Here is a 23,911-nt window from a genome sequence, read left to right on the forward strand (position 1 = left end):
AGGAAGGGGAAGTCATGTGTAACTAACCTCCTTTGCTTCTATGATTACGTGACTAGGGCTTTGGGTAAGAGCAAAAATGCCGACGTTGTTTACCTTGATTTCCAGAAGGCATTCGATCGGGTCCAACATGGCAAACTCTTGAAGCGTTTACACAAGATTGGAATAGGGGGCAACTTGCTGAATTGGATAGAATCGTGGTTAAGAGATAGGTCGCAACGAGTTATGGTGAACGGGGAATTCTCGGGTTGGACAGACGTCACAAGTGGAGTTCCTCAGGGAAGTGTCCTTGGCCCCATACTTTTTTCACTTTTTATCGACAAACTCGATCAGGGTATCGATGGAATTACTAGCAAATTCGCAGATGATGTGAAGCTAATGGGGGTAATCGGGAATGAAAGCGATAGGGAGTTGCTCCAGACCAACTTAAACAAGATTGCAGCATGGGCAAATGAATGGAGCATGACGTTTAGCGTAGATAAGTGCATGGTCGCTCATTTTGGTTCGAACAACTCACTGTTCTCTTACGAGTTGAATGGTGTCACTATCCCGGATGCAACCAGGGTCACCGATTTGGGAATTCTCATTGACGAGCGACTTAAGTTTTCTGAACATTGTTCAGCGGTTGTCAAAAAAGCGAATAGAATGCTTGGTCTCATTTTCAAAAAAGGTCTCTTCGCGTTCTCCTAAAGTCATTCTTCCGCTTTTTCGAGGCTTAGTTCGTCCTGGACTGGAGTATGCTGTAAGGTTTTGGAGACCATACCTACAGAGGGACATAGACTTGGTTGAAGGGGTGCAGAGAAGAGCTACGCGTGTCCTTATTGGCACACAGGGCTTGAGTTATGAAGAAAGACTTCATTTTTTGAATATGTTTACATTGGATGAACGCAGGTGTCGAGGAGATATGATCGAAGTGTTCAAAATTTTCAATGGGATGGATAGGATGGACCATGAACTTTTAGTACACCGCCAATCGACTGCTTTTACAAGGGGACACCAGTATCGATTGGTGAGGGACAATGCAAGGTTATGGTGTCGCAGGGAATTTTTCTCTAATAGGGTTGTTAATAAATGGAATAGCTTACCCCCGGAGGTAGTAAATTGTAATACAATTGACACGTTTAAAAAGAAATACGATAAACATGTTGGGGTAAATCGAGAAGCTATCCATTCTTAGAATAAGACAACCATAAGTATTCTTTATGGGCATTGCATAATATTTTATCATGTGTATATATTGTTTATAATTTGTGTTAATTGCATTTTTTATTGGGTTGCTGTATTTTTGAAACATATGGCATCCATATTTTTATGGGCATCTTTTTATCAGCCACCTCGATGGGCATTTTGCCTGTTGTGGCGTTGTATTTGTATTATTTGTGAGGCCCCCTTCGGCTCGGAGCCCCGGAGCAGTGCCCGGTTGCCCCAGCCTAATTACGGCCCTGGCATGGGCGGAGATATGGGGGGGCGTGGCAGAGTCAAACGTGGAGTTGACTGATCTAATGTATATATGTATAGATGAATTGACATCATCATCGTGCCCCCCCCCCCCCAGACTTCCAAGTCAATCTGCGCCTATGGGCGCTGGTCGTAGTTTTGTCCAACGTTTTTTTTTTGGGGGGGGGGCTGAAGGCCGTAGTTTCTTCTATTGTCTGCAATTTGTTTTACCGAGAAATTTATTTAAAGGGCTCTTTTTTTTATTTTATTTATTTATTCAAATAAATTATTAATAAATTTATTCAAAGAAATTTATTCATTTCAGGCATACAAAAAACTAAAAAAATGTATCTGGTGATTAAAAAGCTCGTTCTTGATTTTTTAATGGTGTCAGAAATATTGCTTAATGACAGGCAACACTGATGTTTTTTGTTGTCAACATGTAGGTGGAGGGAAGATAATTCAATACCATTATTCAAGCAAAAACTTGATAGTGCCATAGCGAGTGCAGAGGGCTAGAAATAGGGGCGTCCGGCGTCCGCTCTTCCCTCCCCGAGATGCGAAAAAATGATTAATTATATTACCCGCTTGAAATTCAATGGCAGGCTGTCTCAAATATGAAATTTGATTTTCAATTACAATTTTTTTTTTTTTTGCAAATAATGTGGTTACTTAAAATGCCATAAACAGAGCCCGTTTCCGTCATGATGAGATCCTGGGCACAGCAGGAATTAGGAGGCCTTGTGACAAGGGTAAAAGATGTGTGGTTGGTCACTGAATACATATTACCCTTAAGTTATAAGGGCCTTGGGCAAATGTCCCACTTGTCCATACGAAAATCGGGCCTGACATATGCTTCATAGCATCTTCTGAGATGCTATGAAGCATATGCTTGATAAAAAAAATACTTAAATTAACTTCTTATGCAGACTTTGTGAGCTACAACTTCGAATTGGTGAAATGTAGAACCTGCTCGTAGCAGGGTCATCTTACCAGATATACTGGGCCGGAGTTTCGTAACAATTTCTGTACCCGTTTTTTCTACAAACATTTTTGTTGTCCTTCGAGACAAGGGACTACCGCTTAAGAATCTACTTTTGATCAGTTTTGTGCATATGCGCACTACATGAAAAATTACAACGTGAATAGTTAAAAAAAAACGGAAGAGAAAGTAAGGTTAAAAAACCTAGATATCATTTATATACGAGCTAGAATCGAATGCCTAATCGTCAGTCCTATGCTCTACCAATTGCACTAGAAACAGACACCAGTTTTAGTTCTAATTAAATATATCAATAGAGCAAGTGTATATATATAAAGTAATATTTGCAAATCACATGCTTGACAAACTGATTAAAAGTAGCTTTTTAAATTCTAAACGCTTCTTCCCTTAAGCCCAATTTTGTATTATTTTTTTTTAAGGGGAAGTGGCATACAAAAAGGCCTAAATTATTACAGAATATGCAGGAATTTCTGAAAAATATCTACACAGAAATCTGAACTGGCAATTGAATGCAAAATGAGCACATAAAAATTGACAAAATTTGAAACAAGATAATTATTTCAAAAACTTAGAAATGAAGAATTAATAATAAGAAAAATATTTAAATAAATAATTCTAGTATTTAAGAAAATTCGGAATTAATAACAGAAATAATCCTAGAAGTAATGAAAATTTAGAATATTCATAGAACATTCAAAGTTAATAAAAGCAATCCCAGAATTGATCAAAATGCAAAACGTATGAAAGAATTTATTTAATCAGTGAAATTATTCAATAATTTGCTCCTTCCTTTTTTTTATTTGTGCCCCTTGTCCCACTAAAGATCCTACTGGCTAAGGCTAAAATTAGAAACATAACGCATTTAGTCATTCTGAGAAAACATTCATGTTTGTGCCCTGACCTATGATTTTGGATGAACAAATGGTGAATTTAGCACCTGGAACATCAAATACTCCTGCTTTTCCCCTTCTTGAGATAAATCTTTCTCTGAAAGCACAAATTTTTACAGTGTTTCCATGGTCGAAGCTTGGTCACTTTATTTTACAAATAAAAAAAATGTGATGGATATATGTACAGTAAAACCCTGTTAAGTCATCACTTGAGTTAAGTCATCGTTTATTTTCAGGCCTGTCCAGCTTTCATAGACAGCAATGTTATTAAATCCTCGTTAACTCGTTGCTAATTTCAGTTTGAGAGAGAGGAACAGATTTCTATGGCTTTGTTTTAAAAAAATTACTTGTGAACAGCATTGTCATATGCTTAAAAGTCACCATAAAAGCCTTATGTACCGAAATGGAACAGTTCAAGTAACGAAAGTTACGCTGTGGGGAAGTTCATTTACCGACTAAAATTTTTGAAACATTAGGGAATGTTCGAGTTGGGTCTGATTTCTGCATGGGCCCCATTAATTTGGGGCTTCAAATTTAAACAAATTATCTTAGTTGAAAAACCAGGCATTTTTTCCAAAGTTGAGGTCTTCTAATGTTTGTTTTTCCCTACCCAGGGTCCCCCACAAGTCCCTCAAAGTGGACCCTGTGTTTGAGATTACCTTGTAGTTAGTATGTGAAAGATTACCTTGATAAATTTTACCAAGATTACTTTGTAGTTGTATCATGAAGTACTGATAAAAAATTAAATTTCATGTATATGTAAAATTAATATTAATATTTTTTCTTTTGCTATCTATAAATTCTATTAATATTGTAATTTTTATTCATATTTTAATAAATGTTATATTACTTTAAATTTATACACGATTTTCTCAATATTGCACATTGAAACTGACGGCACTTCGCTCAAGTCATCACTCCACTTAAGCCATCATAATTTTTCGATAACATGAGGTGATGACTTATCGAGGTTTTACTGTATTTAAGTTTATCTATATTTACACATTCCGAAAAAGAATAAGTTTTATTAATTTATGTCTTTTAGTAACGCTTTTTTCATGTGAGACCCGACTCTCGTATTCTTAGGACATTTTCTCACCCGTACACTCATGGATTAAGGAAATAATTTTAATGTGGAATATGTCTCCAGAACATGCGCTACATAGGTCTAAGTAGTTTCAGTATAGTACTGGCACTTCTCAGACCAATGTAGCACCCATTCTGGAGACGTATTCCATTGAAACTTGGTATGTACACTATATGGTCCTTAGGAAAAAGGAAAATTCAATTTTAAAAAAGTAACTTTTTCCACCTGGTGATGGAACTATTTGTTTTTATTTCATAAATCTCTCTTCCCATGGTCTCATTAAGATATCCTAAAGATTTTGCTGTATTCTGGTAAGTAGTTTTTGAGAAAAACTACTCGGAGTACACACACGGGAACTTTACCAATATACAGGATGATTATAATCATTCAATAAATTTTTAGGGTGTGGGAAGTATTCTCCTCCTTAACAAACGTAGAAGGCAAATTGAAGTTTTTGCTGATGAAGACAAGATTTTCATATTCAAATTTAAGAGTTTTTATTCTTTCTTTTAAATTTGGGTTGTTTTTTCTTTCAAATTTGTTCTGCCATTTTATCTCAAACTTTGCTCTGTGAAATCTAATGGTGTTACTGCTTTATTTTCCAAAATTTCAAAGGTCGTGAAACCATCATATTGGCTGTTCTGCAGGAAATTAAATTCCATGAAAGAATTCCATGATCTGAAAATCAGCTTTCAAATGCTATATAGCTAGCAACTAAATCACTAAATGGACGAGGGAATTACCCACCTCTGACTTGGATGGACACTAAATCTCAGTGCAAATTAAAATGTGTGCTTATAAATGCAAGGAGCTTAGGTAATAAGAAAGATTTTTTAGAAACTATGATAGCTGTGGAGGACCTGGATCTTATAGCCATTACAGAATCTTGGGCAAACGATGGGGATGAATCTTTCTTACACATCTCAGGATACAATACTTTTTCAATAAATAGATCGGAGAGGAAAGGGGGTGGAGTCTTGTGTAAAGAGTATCGGGTTTAACCCGTATTCTATTTTTAACAACCAAATAGGAATGAGTCAACAAAATGAAAATAAATACGAACAGATTTGTCTACAAATTTATTTATTCATATTAATTTATATTGATTTCAAATTCAACATAATTTTCAGGAATCTATTCTATCTTCAGTTCTATTTCTATGTTCAGTTTCAGAGATCAATCAACAGACTTTGTTCTTTGATTCGAAATAAGTTCAAAATATCTCCCACCGAAATTCGGAAAATTTACATGTCCACTTCTCAGATCCGTCAAATGTACTAGACAGATTTATTGGAAGTTGAAAGTTTGGATATTGAAGTCAGCGAACTATTCTCAGGACCGTCATTTGGGGAGCCTTTGAAAATACCCTAAAAATGGTATATACAACCTCTGACAATAAAGTTTGGTAAATACTCCTGTAACATTAACGTAGATGAAATGTTAACGAAAGTTACCTTACAGTCCTTCGAAATAGTCACATCCCATTACTATGCACCGCTGAGATCTCCTATACATGTCCTGGAAACTTTGCAACAAGTCTTCTTTTAGAATGGCGTTCAAAAGCCTCGTCACGTTTCGTTGTATGTCAGGAATATCGTCAAATCTCTTTCCTTTCAAAGCGAGTTTGAGTCGTGGGAATAGGAAGAAGTCTGGAGGATTGATATCTGTCGAGTATGGTTGATGTTCAATTTGCACCACCTTCTTTTTTGCCAGGAACTGTTTGACGATATTGGCTGTGTGAGGGCGAGCATTGTCGTGAACAAGAAACCATGAACCTTGTTGTGCATACTGAGGTTGTACCCTGCGTAGACGTTTCATGAAACGGGTCAAAATTTCAATGTACCTTGCAGCATTCATCGCCGTTCCCTCAGGTAGAAATTCCTTGTGGATTTTCCTGTTCTCAGTTAAGAACCAACACACTAAACCAGCACTTTGTAAAACAAGTCTTTCACTGAACACAAACGACGCTCAACTGCACAACGGTGTCGGCAGATGGTCAACACCTGCCGCTACGCATGTGCAGCGTTTTGCTTCGTCAGTGTTGCCAGATCGGCCGTTCTAACTTCATTCACCGAACTTTATTGTCAGAGGTTGTATATACATACATTGAGTACATGTTTGTCCCCCCCCCCCCCGGAAAAAGTTGAAATGACGTTCCTGCATGAGGATGTGGATATTATACAACACAAGGGTTGTAGCACTGTTGGGTATAGATCTGTATATTATCGCTGGACCGCGATCGCCAGACCATTGTTAAATCGCGATCATACCTCTGCAACATGCTTAAAACTGATTTTAGTTCACATTTAAAATATCCGGATGATGTGCCTCAGCACAGACTATTAAGTATCAAAACATCTTGGATCAATTTCTTGGCAAACGCCCACACGTATGAACGGAATTCAGTGAGAGGTGAATGAGGCAAGCGCACAGGTATATATACAACAATGATCGCAGACGTCAACTTTGAGAACCACTTGATACTGTATAAATGGAATTATTGCTTACCCCTAGTTGCGTTAAAAAAAGGTCCAAACACGCTGAAGATGTCTTATCTTGATGAACAGTTTAAAGGAAATTAACAGCACAAATGGCCAAGACACTGTCAAGATCACATGAGCAAACTACCCCACATATCTGCTGGCATCAGTCACTAACAATGGGACAAATTTTTCTGAAAAAAAATCCTGCATTCTGTTCGGGCATTCAGTTGGTCCACTGAAACATGTCTGGATCTCCCCATCAATGCAGAATTATTGTAAAAACCACTTTCACCCTGAGGGAAAGGAGTGACGCCTGCCGGGACACAATCGAGAAAAAAAAAAGATATGTGCTCTTTCTTTCTCTAGGGGCCGTTCAAGTATTACGTAAGCAAATTTTTAGCTATTTTTGACCCCCCCCCCCCTGTCAGAAAAATTTCGTCATCAACTCTGCCCCTCTGAATCCAACTCATATTTTCATAAAGGATGGTTGATGATATAAGCATTAGCCAAACCCCCCTCCCCCTTGTCATCAAAAGTCAGCAAATCAGAAACCCCCTTCCCCCCATAGATGATGACGTAATACTTGAATGTCCCCCTACAAAAATTCCCTTCTTAGGTGTCTGACCGTGAAAATAAATACTGGATATTTATAGATAAAACAAGCCGACAGAACAACACATATCGGGTGAAAAAAAAATTTTGTCAGGTTTTTTTATAAACAGAATCAGCAAAAGGTTTCAGTTTAACTAAGTGTGCTCAAGCAGCCACAGCAGTCAAAGCCTATAAAAATGTGTGGGAAGAAAAACACACAAACACTCATATCAATGAAGAATTAGGTGTTTCAAAATAAAAAGAATTTTCCCCGGAATAAAATAAAAATAATTCTGGAAACCTGAAAAAGGGGGGAGAACACAAAAAGGTGAATTTTCTAAAATGTAGGACTCTTGAAATGACATCAAAAAGGAGGATGTCTGGTAACCCTACTGCAGGCCAAGTGATGTTCTGTGGATCCCTTCTGCCTGACTGAAAAAATCAGAAGGATAAAACCTTCCAATTTACATGCATACTTTCCGAAATCATAGATCATTTTCCAACTTCCCGTTTTCATATTGTATTGCCTGCATAATCATCATTCGAACCCCCTCCCCCACCACCTGTCATTTAAAGTCAGCAAATGCAAGACCCCCCCCCCTACCTGCATGGATGCTTATATAATACTTGAATGGCCCTTTAAATATAAAATGTGGGGTTTTTTTTTAGAACCATTGAGTATAATTGTCTACCCTATTTTAATGTGTATAACCCCCCAAATTTTTGGGCTTGAAATTTAGAAAAAAAGTTTTCCTCAAAGATATTTTTTATTCACCATACAAACCATTAAATTCCTTTGATGTATCACTCTCATCTGATGCATCAAAATCAACTAGTTCATAATTATATATCATCAGAGTCACTCTCATCGTAAGTTGCAAGGAATTTAGTAACTTGTTAATGTATATAATACTATTCATGTATAAGAACCCCCCCCCCCCACTATTTTTGGGACCCAATTTTTTCTAAAAATGGTTTTTTATACACGTTAAAATACTGTACATAATGCCATGTAAAATGCTGGTGAACTATGTTATGCTAAATACAGTCAACTCATACTATTTGATTATCATATTATGTTTGATATTTATAATTTGAGAAACACGTGGCACTTGTAAATCCTCTTTCCACAAAATTATTTGATATACAGCACCTCATACAAAGAGCAGCAGAGGAAAAAAAAGAATGAGTGAAAAAGTTTTTGTTCATTCACACAAAAGGTTTGTGTAGGGTTACTTTGTGATTTCGAATCAGCCTATACACTTGACATTACAATAGCAACATTATGATAGTGAAAAAATTATGTTTTGTATTTAGTCTACATAAATGCTTATATGTTTTATCAAACATTCAAGGGTTTAAGCATATGGACTGTAACTCGGTTATTAAAAAATGCTATAATAATTCCATATCATATTCGCTCTGCAAACTAATCTCATAACATACTTTTAAAAAACTATTTTATAATATTGAACAATTGAAGTTTCTAAACTGATCAGACCAAGTTTTATATACTTGAATTAACAGAATATTTGCTTTGTAGGAGCGCCTAAATAAAAGTGAGAGGCAGAGGTTTCGAGAAGAAGCTGAAATGCTGAAAGGACTGCAACATCCTAATATTGTACGTTTCTATGATTACTGGGAGATGGACATGCCACCAAAAGGAAAATATTTAGTTTTGATAACTGAATTGATGACCTCAGGCACACTGAAAACGTAAGTTTCATTATAAAATTTCAGTTGATAGTCCGAGAAAAACATTGAAGAAGCACAAAAGCAGTTTTATTAAGAATTTCATTTTTTTTAAGTATTCACTGAGATATTTGAATTCGAAAATCTGAGGAAAGTTGGGGGGGGGGGGGAAAGCAGCAAAAACTAACGGACAATGCTTCTTTTCCAACTTTTCTTTTGATTTTGGAATTTATATACTATATCTCTGCGAATATTGCACTTAGAAACGTGGAAATTTCTCATTTGGCATCAGAAGAGACAGGGCAACAACTTTTTAACTGGGTTTATGGGCACGGTGTCCATATAAAAAGTTTTTTCATTTTAATAACTAGAGAACCCCTTGAAACATGAATGACGTAGCTGTAATGCCTTATTTCACACATTTACATTCCATAGGAATGACTTTAGTATCTGTCACCATTTTCGTGCTATTCCCATTTTGAAAACCATCAGGCGATTGTGGGACACTATGTATATTCAAGTAATGCAAGCATTTAAATCACACAAGTGCACAAACCAGTGGCGAGCCCCATCTAGAATTTTAATCTGTCCACGAAACAATTTTGAAAAAGTATTTCATTATTATAAAATAAATTTTAGGGACCATTCAAGTATTAGGTCATCATCGATGGGGGAGGGGGTTTCCGATTTGCTGACTTTTGATGACAAGGGGGGGAGGGGGTTTGGATAATGCTTATGTCATCAACCACCCTTTATGAAAATATGAAATATTTTTAATGGCATCTTACTCAGTGCGCCAAAAACAAGAAAAACCTTTCAAGAGTTTGTGGGCACTTGAAGTAACATTCCCCCTGATAAGTGCCCTACAGAGCCACTTTAGTGATCTTTAAATGTTTCGCGGATCCAAGTGCTTTGGAAATGTGTCCAGGCCACTAAAGTGCTCCGGAACTGTGCCACGCATCACTTAAATAATCTGAGAATGTGTCGCGGGTAACTTGAGTGATATAAAACCGCACTGGGGGCCACTTAAGTGCTCTAAAACTACGTCACATGTCACTCAAGGGATTTCTCAATGTGTCACGGATCGCTTAAGTATTCTGGAACTGTTTTCCGGATCATTTTTAAGTCATCTGAAAATATGCCATGGGCAGCTTAAATGTTCTGGAATTGTACCACGGGACACTTAAGAGATCAAAGACTGGGTGCAGTTTTCCAAAAAACTCTAAATGCTACCAATGTGACCAATGGGTCCATCAAAGATGTTTTACTTCTTTTATTACAGACATTGGAAAAAAATTGAATTTCCCGCACACGCGTTTTTATATTTAAAAAATTGGTATGTGTTGCGAATTTTAATTTGCAGTAGAAAAATAGAAAATTTTGTGTGATAACTGTACCCCACAAATAAAAAATCATGAGAATATAGGCAATACCAGTTTCTACTTTTACCTCTCCCCAAGTGCCAACAAAGAAGAAAAAAATTTTTCTTCAAATTTCAAAGTTGGTCTATGTATAGGCATGTTAAGACCTTGAATTCCAAATTTAAAAACAATTATTGATTTTGTTCATAGTTCAGCCTTTAAACAGTTAATACACATCATGGTTAATACACACACAATCAACTGCTTTGACAAGGGCGACATCAGTATGGTTTAGTAAGGGACAATTTCAGGATGTTGTCGTGGAGTTTTTCTCTAAGGGTTGTCAATAAATGGAATAGCTTACCTCCGGGAGTTGTGAATTCGAACACAATTGTTACGTTTAAAAAAAAGTATGCTGGAACGACAAAAAGTACAATAATAAGTACAAAAAGATTTATTTGATTAATTATTACAAGAGTTATTGGAAGTAGTGGCTGCTGATGTCATTGCACAGTCTACAATGATGTAAAAATGATTCCCAGACATATGTGTGCGCTCGGAGATACCATATATGCTTTTGATGTCTGCCGCAGCAATGACAGTCCGTACTATGAGATCCTCAGGAATTCTTCCATTTCAGGAGTGTGTACATCTCTCTCTCATGCCGTGCTGGGTGGAAAGTCCCCATCTTCCAATAGTAGTCAATCGATTGTGTGACGAAGGTAGTATAATGCAGACAATGCCTCATAAGATACTGCTGTTGGTACATCCACTGTGCTAAGCGCCCATCCACATGATCCTACTACAGCGCATGCATTTTGCGACACTGCTTACATCAGATATCATGAGCGAACACACAAATGCATTCAGCAATCAACTGACATCCACCTTTCGTCTCCTCTGGGCTCAGAGCATGCATGCATTTTTCGAGATTTTTGCCCTGTCAACATGGCTTGCGACACCATGTTCCATTGCAATTTTTGTTCCTCTTGATGCCTACTAACAACCCTTTGAGTTTGTCAGTCCATTAACACTTTCGGGTCTAAGCCCGAGCCTGATTCGGGATGCCATTTTTGTTTAAGGGAACGAAGCCCAAGTCAGACTCGGGCTTCGTTCAATATAACGTTTCGTTATATAAAAACCTTTTAACTCTAGTAGCTATAAAATGGCTGAATATATATGTTCTTAGTGTTTTTAAAAATAATCTATAAATCTTCTAGTTCCAAAAAGAAAAAATATATATATATATACACACACACCCCCCAATAGATGGCAGCAGCCAATGGATGTACCTTTATGAAATTATGTAGAAGTAACTATAGTTGAAACATTTGTCTTCCTAGGTAAGGTAGCCATGTTTGTTGATGACAAGATGATATTTTTTTAATAAAAACCATTTTCAGATATTTGTACAATATTTGGATAAGTTTTTATTCAGAATTGTTTGAAATTTTATATTAAATGTTTTCTTATGCTGAACTTTTTATAAAAGTAAAACACGCTTTTTTTAAATTATTTCTCATTAAATATTAATTATTAGTACCTTTAAATAATTGCTATATTATGAAAGAAAAGAGTTTGAAATTTCTAGTTTAAAAGAAACTGTTGGGATGTATATTTCTAAGTATTTTTAAAAAAATCATGAAAAGTGCGAAAAACCCTCAGTCCACAGGGACAAACATAGTCGAAATAGCATCATGAACCATTTAAGAGTGCTCTGTGACAGAAGACATCAAAAAAACTATTTTTAAAGCACTGTGTATATATTCTCAATGTGTTGTAAACTGTAAGGGCCCTTTCACACGGAGCGGATGCAGACCCGGAAGAAGTTTTAACAATTGGAATATACTGCGCCTTTCAGACGAGCCGAAAAATCTCCGCACCTAGGAAATGTTCATGCGGGTCCGGATGTCATCCGCATGTGTGAAAACCTAAGTGCGGGCTCCTCATCTGCACATAGAAGTTTTGACAATAGGTTTATTCGGAGCTATTCAGACGATGCGGATGCGGAGCGAATTCGTCCGCATCTTTGGCTACTTTTTGAAGGTGATTTTTCACGGAATTTTTTTAATTATTTGCCATAAATACCCTTAAAAACACCATATGATGGTCCCTGCTCATTAATATAATGTACCTACATACGTCTATCCCTCCGTTTCCTTCTGAGATGGAGATATAGCAACTTCAACTGCCTTTTGTCCATATTTCACAATTTTATACAAAAAAACCTGTCAACAACGGCCACTGACGGGACCAAAATTATAAGCCGTTCTGTTCATTATGAATATTTAATTGACTACATACTTTAATAACTTTTAAATTTAATTTAAAAATTTTAATTTTTTTCATTTTAAATTTTTAAAATTATTTAAAAATATAAATATCTGAAATATTATTTTAAATGTTTGTTATTTTTTTAAATTTTTAATCTTTTAATTTTTTTAAACTTTAAAAAAAATACTTTTATTAAACAACGTTATCCACGTACGGTGTTCACTCAGGGCCGGATTAAGACGTTTGAAGACCCTAGCACTTGAATATTTTTGGTGGTTCCCCGGATACCTACAAGTTTATTTTACTCGATATTCAGTCTTTAAACTTAAAAAAAATGAAATTTTATGTTTCAAAAGTGAGACTAGTCTAAGGAAGGGATTTCACTCTAAAAGGTTTGTGAAAGTTATTTTATAAAACACATCTGTTACAATCGAGAGAACTTAACTGATCCGCCTATTGGTTGCATTTTTCAAGTTTTATGAACGAACTTTTATAGTGTAATCCCGGCCTAAGACAGAATTGTGATGTGAATATTTCTAAGCACAGGCATTTTGAAAGTCTCTACCCCTCCCCTTTTTTACTACTTGCAAATTCTTTGATATCTCCTGAATTTTTTTTTCTTTTTTTTGGAACATCGAAAGTTTTGGATGTTTTTGGATTTGATTTTTCGAACATTGGATGTTTTTAGAATTTTTCTTCCATATTTTTCCGAAAAGACGGATTTTTTTTTTTCAAAATATTTTGAAAATATTTGAAGACATTTTCTCCCATCGACTACTTGTGAGGATCGGAATGAAGACATCTTTATTCCCATATTCTATGTGGCTCTAGATTAAACCACCAAAGAATGCCTCTAGGCTGCCTATGGCCACTGAATCAGGGGTGAAGGAGAAAAATAATTACAAAAATTGCGAAAAAACAGTTTATATGCACGAATTTCGAACTAAAGATGCGGGTGATTCGTCCGCATCTTCAGTGCTCGTTTAAAAGGGTATGCGGACCCGCATCCGCATCTGCGTCTGCATCCGCTCCGTGTGAAAGGGGCCTAATAGTTTTCAGTATTTAATGTAACTTTCCTATATTCATTTGGTCATTTTATTGCACTATGCAGTAATTAAAGTTAACTACTATAAATGTAGTTTTCACTATTTAATGGCTTTATTTCATTTAATGCCAAAATTCTGTTAGGTTCCGATTATCTGAGGTTTGTACAGTCCACATTAGCTTAGGTTGTTAGCATCCTACTGTACTTTTGAAACCTGGATTGGCACATACAAAGTACTTTAGTCAGCATTATTTGCCCTCTTCATAGCACTGCCAATTGAATAGCAACTGTGTAATAAATGCCAACATAGGTATATGAGAAAAATTAAGTTGTTACAATTGAAATTGAGAGAGTGCCATCTAATTATAAAGAAAAAAAAGTAAGACTTTTACCAGAAAATTGATCTGCTCAATGTCCCTTTCTTGGAGTGAAAGACAGTAAAGTAAAATAGACATGAAAATGTTTAAAATGGCACTGCCTCTGGTCATTCATATTCTTAACAAGAATTTGCGTTTTAATTACAGAATCTGTCTTTAATTAGCAAGAGAGGAAATTTTGCTGCCAATTCCATAACTAGAATTTTTGCCTTTATTGTCACATATAAAGCGTAACTCTTAATGCTCTTGTTACAAATCAGTTTTTTTATGGTAAATTGTTAAGAATGAAGGATTGGTACTTCCTATTATCAAGAGTCTTGTTTTCACAATGCATTATTCAAACGATCATACTATTCTAATGATGAGCATAAGACAAATTTCCATTACATACCTCTAGAACCCTGTTCCCTAGAACGTGAGGCCCACATCCTAAGGAGGGGAGCAATCAAGATTTATGAAAATCCACATTTAATGAAAAAATATTTCTCATAATTAATGAAATTCCATATTTCATAAGGAAATAATTTAAATATATAATAATTTCAATAATAGGCAAGGATATTTTGTGTAGCTTGCTTGCTGACCAAGGAGAAAGTTAACCATTTCAAGTCCACAAAAATTTGAGAATTGATGTTTGTGAAACCCTATCTTTTCCAAGACAAAGCTATGGAATAATATTCTTTCATTTTGGTTGAGAGAGTAATGGGTATTGCAGAGGTTAAATCAGGATATGTCCACTTGCTGCTGTTATTTCAGTTTATGCCAGTGTATTTGTTAATATTCACAATAAAAAATAAGTCATCAAAGTGGTTTATGGGTTCTCTTCAAACCATTGGAACACCAAGTTTTAGACTCCTTTTCTCATTAATCCACTTTCTTGGGTGTTCTATACAAGTTTTACACACAATGTGTGGAGTCCAAACTTTGTCTTGGTCACACTAAGCGCAACACCAAAGTACTCAAGGTAAGCTCTTCTAAAAAAATCAGGAATGTTTTTTTAGGGTGTACTCGCCACATGTGTAGCAAAATACATAAGCATGATTAACACAATTTTTTCGACTGGACACGTCATTCTTTTTATCAGCCTTCAAAACAAAGAACCACTTCTGGCACAACTCATTCTGTAGTAAATTGCCCATGGTTTGAAAGAAACAAAGAAATTTATGTTGTGTTAGATGTAAACACTGTTATGTCAATAAATATTGCATACAATCAGCTGATAATAGTATAGAGAAGGAGGAAGAAAAAAAGCAGGAACCAATCCATGTAAAAAACTCAAGTTAACTACTCAAGTTTTAGTCAAATATTTCATAATTTATAGCTATGCAGAATTTTAAAAAAGTAGAGCTGATAGAGAAAAACTGTTTTCATATTTGAAACCAGTACACCAAATAGTCAAAATCAGTATAAAAATTCCAGGTTGCATACAAATTTTTTTTGTAGACCAGTGATTGTAATGATAGACTATTTTTTTTTTATTCTATAAAATATAGGTTTACAGAAAAGACCTTGTGCCTTATGAGAAACCAGAACTTCAGTTTTAAATTCTAAATTTCATAACTTCTAATTTCATTTTGCTTGTGGGGCTGGGTTCACACTGGACTAATACTACAATGATACTCAATATAGACACAAATTGGTTAAAAAAACCGAAAATTCAGATTTTTAACTAATCCATGTCTACATCCTGATTGTATTGTTTACCATATCGGCCCAGTGTGAACCCAGCCTAAAACATGTCTCAATTGAATGATATGTAGTTTTAATACAAATGTTTTTGTGTATTTCATGTACTCATTTTTTTCACAATTTTCAGATACCTCAAGCGATTTAAGAAAATTAATACAAAAGTGGTGAAATCATGGTGCCGCCAAATTTTGAAAGGACTGAATTTTTTGCATTCAAGACAACCACCGATTATACATAGAGATCTTAAATGTGACAACATTTTCATCACTGGTACTACTGGAGCTGTGAAAATTGGTGACCTTGGTCTTGCAACATTAAAAAATAGGTCTTTTGCTAAAAGTGTCATTGGTAAGTTTTTATACTTATTTATTTGTAAAAACTCATGACACATTGCTAATAATACATTTCTTTTGTTTCTGATATGTAACACCTCTAAAAAAACATTGATTTTGAACTTATAGGAGAGGTAAGGGCAAGATTCAAACTAGTGGGGTATAGGTTGGTGTGGTTTCCTGGTCACTGAATCAGAAAGGGCTAATAATTCCCTCTGTAATTTCTCTTTCAACATGATAGGGATTGAAAAAATGTATGTCTTCACAGACTGAACAAATACAAAGTTGCAGCCATTGGTTGAACTTGCAAAAAACTTTGTCAAAGGATACGTGTTTGCAACTGAAGCACATAATATTAAAAGGTCACTTGTGTGTTAACTCATCACTGGAAGTGGGGGGAGGCTGAGATATATATGTCCAACCTTGTCTGATTTTTTTTCTTTCCCTTATTTTTGTCTAAAACAAGTTGGTGAAAAATACAAGCAGTATGTAAGAGTAGGATATCTCTCTTCATGGTTTACAAAGGTTTTTAATAGATGGCTGATACGAAGATGTATATAGGAAAGAGAAAATTCAGCAGCCCTTGTAGGGAATCGAACCCACATCCTCTCATTTCTTATGTCAGCATCGAGGGGGGGATTTCAGATTTGCTGACTTTTGATGACAAGGGGGAAGGGGGTTTGAAGGATGCTTATGTCATCAACCACCCTTTATGAAGGTATGAAATATTCTTAATGGCATCTTCATTTTAAATCTTTTTCAGGAATATCAAACGAGAAAGACCTTTTCCTAGCTTGTGAATACCTGAACTAACATTCCTATAGATAAGTCCTTTAGTACAATGGTGCAAAAACTTTTTGAAGCACAACCCCCCCCCCCCCCTCTTTTTGACCAAAACATTTATCGCGACCCCTCCATTGGCTGACCATATGTCCCGCGACCCCTACATAGGCTGACAGCATGTTCTGGTTTTCTAGGATATTCCAACTTTTTGCCAGTGAATGTGCTGTCACAAAAGCCCTTTTCAGAATGCTTGTTTAGATTTTAATCAGGCAGTATTGACTATTCAATTTTTTTAAATATCATATGAATATTTACTTTTTTTTTTATGTACTTAATGCCCCTATTGCAAGATAAAAGTGTAGCGAGGTGTATGATCTTTGACTTTTGCATACAGGGAGATTAACCACTTAAGCTTTGCTCGAACACGGTTCGGGTGCTGAAAATGGGTCTTTTTCTGATTTACCCATATGCCGCTAGGGCAGCATATTTTTCTACGCCAATCCTGTGATTTGCCCAGCTTTTTGTCTTTTTTAGCTTGCAGTGTTTCTAATAGATGGCTCTAGTTGTCCAGTAAAGTTTACATTGCAAAACTAGTGTAAACCTGTTTCAAGGTCAGGTTTTACTGCTTTTCGTTTACACGAGAAAAGGAGCAAATTTCGTTTGCATGTGTTTAGTGTATCACACGTTGCGAATACTATTTCTTTTTAATTTTGTGCTAAAAATAAAACAAGAATGAGTGGCTCATAACAGAATTATAATTCTGATATTGGATCAGATAGTGAATCTGATGTTTCCATGTTTATGGAATTATTACGGATGAATATTATCTGGAAAATTATAAAAATTATTATTCCGGAAGTATCTCCATGGTTTAAAATTTAATATACCAAAGTTGAGTTTTGAAATGAATAAAAATGCATGCTCTTTTCTGACATCCATTTCTGTTGAGTGTTCTTTCCAGTTCAACTAGTTGTTTGGAAAAAAGCCAACTTTAAGTAAAAATTCCTTTTTTTTTTTTCCCCCTGTAATTAAAAATTAGCATGAATTAATAAATACAATACTTGTAACAGTTTTGACTGTGGATTTGAATTTATGTAATCGATTTGAATACAAAATTGTGTATAAAAAATGTGCTTATTTTTGGACACAATACGACAAAAAAAATGAAACTTAAGTGGTTAAGAATCATTCAATTTCAAAATGATTCTACACTTGAAATCAATCATTAAAAAAATTGTTTATAAAATATTCATGTATTCCCCCGTATATTTTTAATTTTTAATAAATATACAGTTTTGAAATCGGGTGATTCTCTCTAATCCCCCTGTAATCGTACAAACTTGATATCATCCGCCACATGCACCAGAAGCATGGATGTACAAATTTTCCTCTCTTTTTTATCAGCTGTTAGGATACCTTGTTTTGCTATCTATGTTGTGCCTGAATCCTGAATGTGTATCGCTATTGAAACATGTTACAAAACATTTTAGGAAAATAACATGCATACATGGGTAGCGTAAACACTCAAACATCATTTCCCAAGTTTTTTTTTTGCAAGGACATTGCACATTTATGATTCTGGCATGATGTAGCCGATATATTGACTTGTACAACTGTATACTTTTATTCCATGTAAAATTTAATAAAATTAAATTGTGTATGATACATGGTAATTAGCTCAGCTGAATAAATGCATTCTTTAGTTTTGACAAATTTAAATAAAAATGAATTTATTTAGAAGTTTCTATTTTGTAGAATCTCACAATTCCCCCCCCCCCCCAGTTCAGTGACCCCCGGTTTGTGCACCACTGCTCTAGTAGACCCCTCAAATTTTTCTAGGTATCCTCTGTAGACCACTCCCACGTCCTGTCTTATGTGGAGGGTGTTTTCAAAATTCAGTGGCATTAGAGGTGCTGTAGGTGCTCGAAGGCCCACAGCAATTCGTAGAATGGGTTCGAGCACCCCCAGAATCGATTCAGAAAAAAAAATATCAGAATCTCAAAAATAGATGTTGAGAGAACAGAGAAAGAGGCTGTCACACACCTGGTATCTTTTAGCGTGTCTGACAATCATTATTCCATCGCTGTCGACTGTGCAATGACCTTCACAGCCACAACTTTGAGCAACTCCTGTAATCATTTCTCTTCATCTACTTTCTGACATTGAACTCTGCTGCACAGGCTGTGTTGTAATCATGTCAAATAAATGCTTTTTCTATTTAATATTGACATTTTAGTCCCACTTGATGTCACACCCTTCATAAGTAATTTTGTAATTTTCACTCCCTAAACGTGATTTGTGATACCATGTTCTATGATTATTTTTTATTTCTCTTGATGCCTAATGTCACTCATCTGAGTTTATCACCACTTCAATACAACACCCTGTATAATCTTCACATTGTCGAAAATGTCTATAGCTCTTTTCAAACATTGCACATTTTCAACCCATTTCTCCTACTACAAAATTTTAGGGAAAACAATTCTCTTTCAATTTTATTCATTTTTGGAGTTTCTTATGTCTGTGAACTCTGTGTAGCAAGAAAGAGAATCTATAAACAAAAAACACAGCTTCCTTCCATGTATCCCAAAGGTAAAAAGCCAAACTCCCATGGGTGGAGATACGGGGGATGCTGCCCCCCCCCCTCCAGCATCAAAGGTGGAGTCAACTGATCTAATGTATATGTTACCGGCAAAGTATGAAATGCAGGCATTCTATAGAATGCCTAGGCATTGTATAGAATGCCTGGTCGTTTCAGGCAAAGTATGAAATACTGGTTTTATTCTATACTTTGCCTAGGCATTCTATAGAATGACTAGTCATTCTATAGAATGCCTAAACACGATCCAGGCAAAGTATGAAATATCTTCTTCCAACAAATCTCTTTAGGGGCGGTATAAAATATTACATAAAATTAAAATTTCGCAGAATTTTCGTCATTTTTTCCCGGAAACGATTCCCTTTCGCTCTCGTGAAAAAGGATCTGTTGAGGGGCGGTATAAAATATTACAATTTCTTCGAATTAAAATTTCGCAGAATTTTCGTCATTTTTTCACGGAAACGTTTCTCTTTCGCTCTCGTGAAAAAGGATCTGTTGAGGGGCGGTATAAAATATTACAATTTCTTCGAATTAAAATTTCGCAGAATTTTCGTCATTTTTTCACGGAAACGTTTCTCTTTCGCTCTCGTGAAAAAGGATCTGTTGAGGGGCGGTATAAAATATTACAATTTCTTCGAATTAAAATTTCGCAGAATTTTCGTCATTTTTTCACGGAAACGTTTCTCTTTCGCTCTCGTGAAAAAGGATCTGTTGAGGGGCGGTATAAAATATTACAATTTCTTCGAATTAAAATTTCGCAGAATTTTCGTCATTTTTTCACGGAAACGTTTCTCTTTCGCTCTCGTGAAAAAGGATCTGTTGAGGGGCGGTATAAAATATTACAATTTCTTCGAATTAAAATTTCGCAGAATTTTCGTGGATCTGTTGAGGGGCGGTATAAAATATTACAATTTCTTCGAATTAAAATTTCGCAGAATTTTCGTCATTTTTTCACGGAAACGTTTCTCTTTCGCTCTCGTGAAAAAGGATCTGTTGAGGGGCGGTATAAAATATTACAATTTCTTCGAATTAAAATTTCGCAGAATTTTCGTGGATCTGTTGAGGGGCGGTATAAAATATTACAATTTCTTCGAATTAAAATTTCGCAGAATTTTCGTCATTTTTTCACGGAAACGATTCCCTTTCGCTCTCGTGAAAAAGGATCTGTTGAGGGGCGGTATAAAATATTACAATTTCTTCGAATTAAAATTTCGCAGAATTTTCGTCATTTTTTCACGGAAACGTTTCTCTTTCGCTCTCGTGAAAAAGGATCTGTTGAGGGGCGGTATAAAATATTACAATTTCTTCGAATTAAAATTTCGCAGAATTTTCGTCATTTTTTCCCGGAAAAGTTTCCCTTTCGCTCTCGTGAAAAAGGATCTGTTGAGGGGCGGTATAAAATATTACAATTTCGTCGCATTAAAATTTCACAGAATTTTCGTCATTTTTTTCCGGAAACGTTTCCCTTTCGCTCTCTTGAGAAGGCATCCCTTGAGGGGCGGTGTCGTCAAATTAAAATTTCACACAGTTTTCAATTTGAAACGTTTTCCTTTAACTCTCTTGAGAAGGAATCCCTTGAGGGGTGGTGTCGTCAAATTAAATTTTCACACAGTTTTCTTCGATTTTTCCGGGAAACCTTAACGTCTATCTCTCTGGAGAAGGGATCTGTTTATAGGGGCGGTATAAAATATTCCATTTATACAATTACAATTTAATATAATTTTTCCTAATTTTTTTCTGTAAACTTTTCCTTTGGCTTTCGTGACAAGGGATCTGTGGATGGACGATATGAAATGTCACATTTTCGTGAAATTAAAATTCATTCGTCAAAATAAATCACAACTGAATTTAAGCGGGTAATTTTTTTTTGGAATTTCAAATCGGATACGGACAACAACATTTTATCGCTTTCGGACGTTTTTCGTGGAATACCTTTTATATGTTACCGTAAACAAAACGGCATAAATCTGTAATTACGCATAATCACCGGATTTATATCGATTACTATGCATAATCACCGATCAAAACGGATGAAATTATTGTGCATAATAACCGGCGATTATACATAATCACCAAATTTATCACAATTACTGTATTTTATACATTGCACCAACCTGTAAATGTTGTCAAATTTAGTGCTCAATGATAACAATTCTGAAAAGTGCCCCGCGACGTAAAAAATTTTGGAACCAGTTTTCTATCACTTTGGTCCCTCCTCACGAAATGAAAGTGATCCCCCTTGGAATGAAATTTCTGGCTAGGGGCCTGATGAGACACATAACGTCAATTATTTCACCACTGACCTAAGCTCCCAAAGCTGAAGTAAATTGCTATCCAAAGAATTCTCGTAATTTTGGTAGATTGTAAAAACCGTGTCACTAAGTTTTATTGCACATTTAGGCTAACCAAATTTCTTCGAGAAAAATACCGGAACTCAGGATTTCAAATACGGGTAAAATACGGAACATCGCCAATCATCGCCATAAATGACGCCGAATGTAAGCAAAGTTGAAAACTTTTGCAGAAATCCCTTAAAAAACACCAATGGCAGGAAACAAAGCATTACTCTGAGAGAATTGCAGTGAACAAAACTGGATTCCGCGAAGTACATTGTAAAATAACGAAATAAAACGTTTGAAGGGGGCAAACAATTAAATCAACGTTTAGTATTTGCCGTCTTGCAGTGGAGTAGTTTGGGAGCTAGCGTTTTACTGTGGAAGTGTTGGTTCGAACCCCGATTCTCTCGGGCATGGATGTTTATTAACATTAACAAATTCCCTGAACAGATCATACAGGATCTCTTGAACATATTTGAGGATCACTTTATCAAGTAAGTAAAAAAACCATGATGTATGTGAGGTGAATATTCTTATTCATAGTTGTAATTATAGTGATATAATTTATGCGTCGAAAAATAATTTCAATAGTTGATTTTAATAAAGTATAAAACTATAAGCATCTAAAAGTAGGCTTTGTAGATTCTACAATGTAGAACATTCGCGACAAACCACGGCATTCTTGCAAAAAATGTCGGGACAGCCAAAATAAAGTGAAAATACGGGAATGTCCCGGGAAATGCGTGACATATGTGTCATATGCATAAGGTCACCACACAAAACGTTTGCTAAGTAGGCCTATATTTTGCTATTTATCTTTTATTTTCACTGTCCCGAATTTGTTTTTCAAAATGTCCCGTATTTTCGACTAAACTCACTTGACTGAAATTCGCTCAATCTTGACTGAAAACGTGGAGGAAGATAATTTTAATTTCTTACAAATCACGGTACGATTAATTATGATTGTAAACATAAACGTTCATGTCGTATATATATTTGTGACGTATTTCTTTTTTACATAACAAAAACAAGACATTTTTAAAAAAATATCAATAACATAACTTTTATTTCGTGAGATACATTTTTATTTACAGCAATTTATTGTAGTCCTTCTTCGTACATACCCATAAGCATTTCTTTCCCATCAATTTTAACCATAATTATCAATTTTTCAACATTTGACAATTTTTTGAGCGATAGAATAGCAATAAGCAGGGTGACCATACATCCCGTATTTCTCGGGACAGTCCCGGTTTTTTTCTGTTTTTTTTGCTGTCCCGACTTTTTTGCAGAAATGTCCTGAGTTTTCAAATATTTTCAACGAAGTCAACTTGACTTTTTATTCTTCAAATCAACGATTAAAATTATCTTTCCAGCTTAGAAATTACATCACGATAATGAGGCTTTTGGAATAGACATCATAATCATCATCAGCATTGGCGTACTCAAAGGGAACCACCCCCCTCCCCGAGCCAAGATTATAGTGTTATTTTACAGGAAAAAAGGTAAAATCCCCTCAGAAGGTAGAAAAATCTCAATTCCCCCTCAAGAAAATTCTGCGTACGCCTATGATCATCAGTATCACTTGGAGGGATAAGCACAGCATGTTTTTCCCATGGAAATCAATGTTAAAATTGCCGAATTTACCGTAGAAATGTGGAAATTTAGTAGGGTTTTCCGCCTCATCAATAATTTTAAAAATTGAACTGAATTCTTGATTTTCGAAAAATTGAGTTCGCTTAGAAATATGAAGCACAGAAAATTAAATATAAAATAATTAGCCGGACCTACTTTTGAGTTAGATAGTCATGCAATAACATTGATTTATATCTTCTCAAGCACAAAAATGAGAATTAATACTTCTGTATTGTTTTATAATATCCAATATCATCAATCTATATAGTTTAGGATGTTTTGAAGTTAATTATGGGCCCA

General features: G+C 35.4%; 1 protein-coding gene across 5 annotated transcripts in view; it reads left to right on the forward strand.

The window, feature by feature from the left end:
- Wnk (Wnk kinase) overlaps positions 1 to 23,911 on the forward strand; it is a 375,788-nt gene that overhangs the window by 140,671 nt on the left and 211,206 nt on the right. For all 5 annotated transcript variants that reach the window (XM_089253910.1, XM_089253912.1, XM_089253913.1 and 2 more), the window contains 2 exons: positions 9,032 to 9,204; positions 16,054 to 16,274. In XM_089253910.1, coding sequence (XP_089110036.1) covers positions 9,032 to 9,204; positions 16,054 to 16,274 — 394 coding nt within the window. The remainder of the gene's footprint in view (positions 1 to 9,031; positions 9,205 to 16,053; positions 16,275 to 23,911) is intronic.

Source organism: Pholcus phalangioides, unplaced genomic scaffold (assembly GCF_987345545.1).
Source record: "Pholcus phalangioides strain wild (caught in Gottingen) unplaced genomic scaffold, Ppha-v1.0 ptg000039l_1, whole genome shotgun sequence".
NCBI classification, from domain to species: Eukaryota; Metazoa; Arthropoda; class Arachnida; order Araneae; family Pholcidae; genus Pholcus; species Pholcus phalangioides.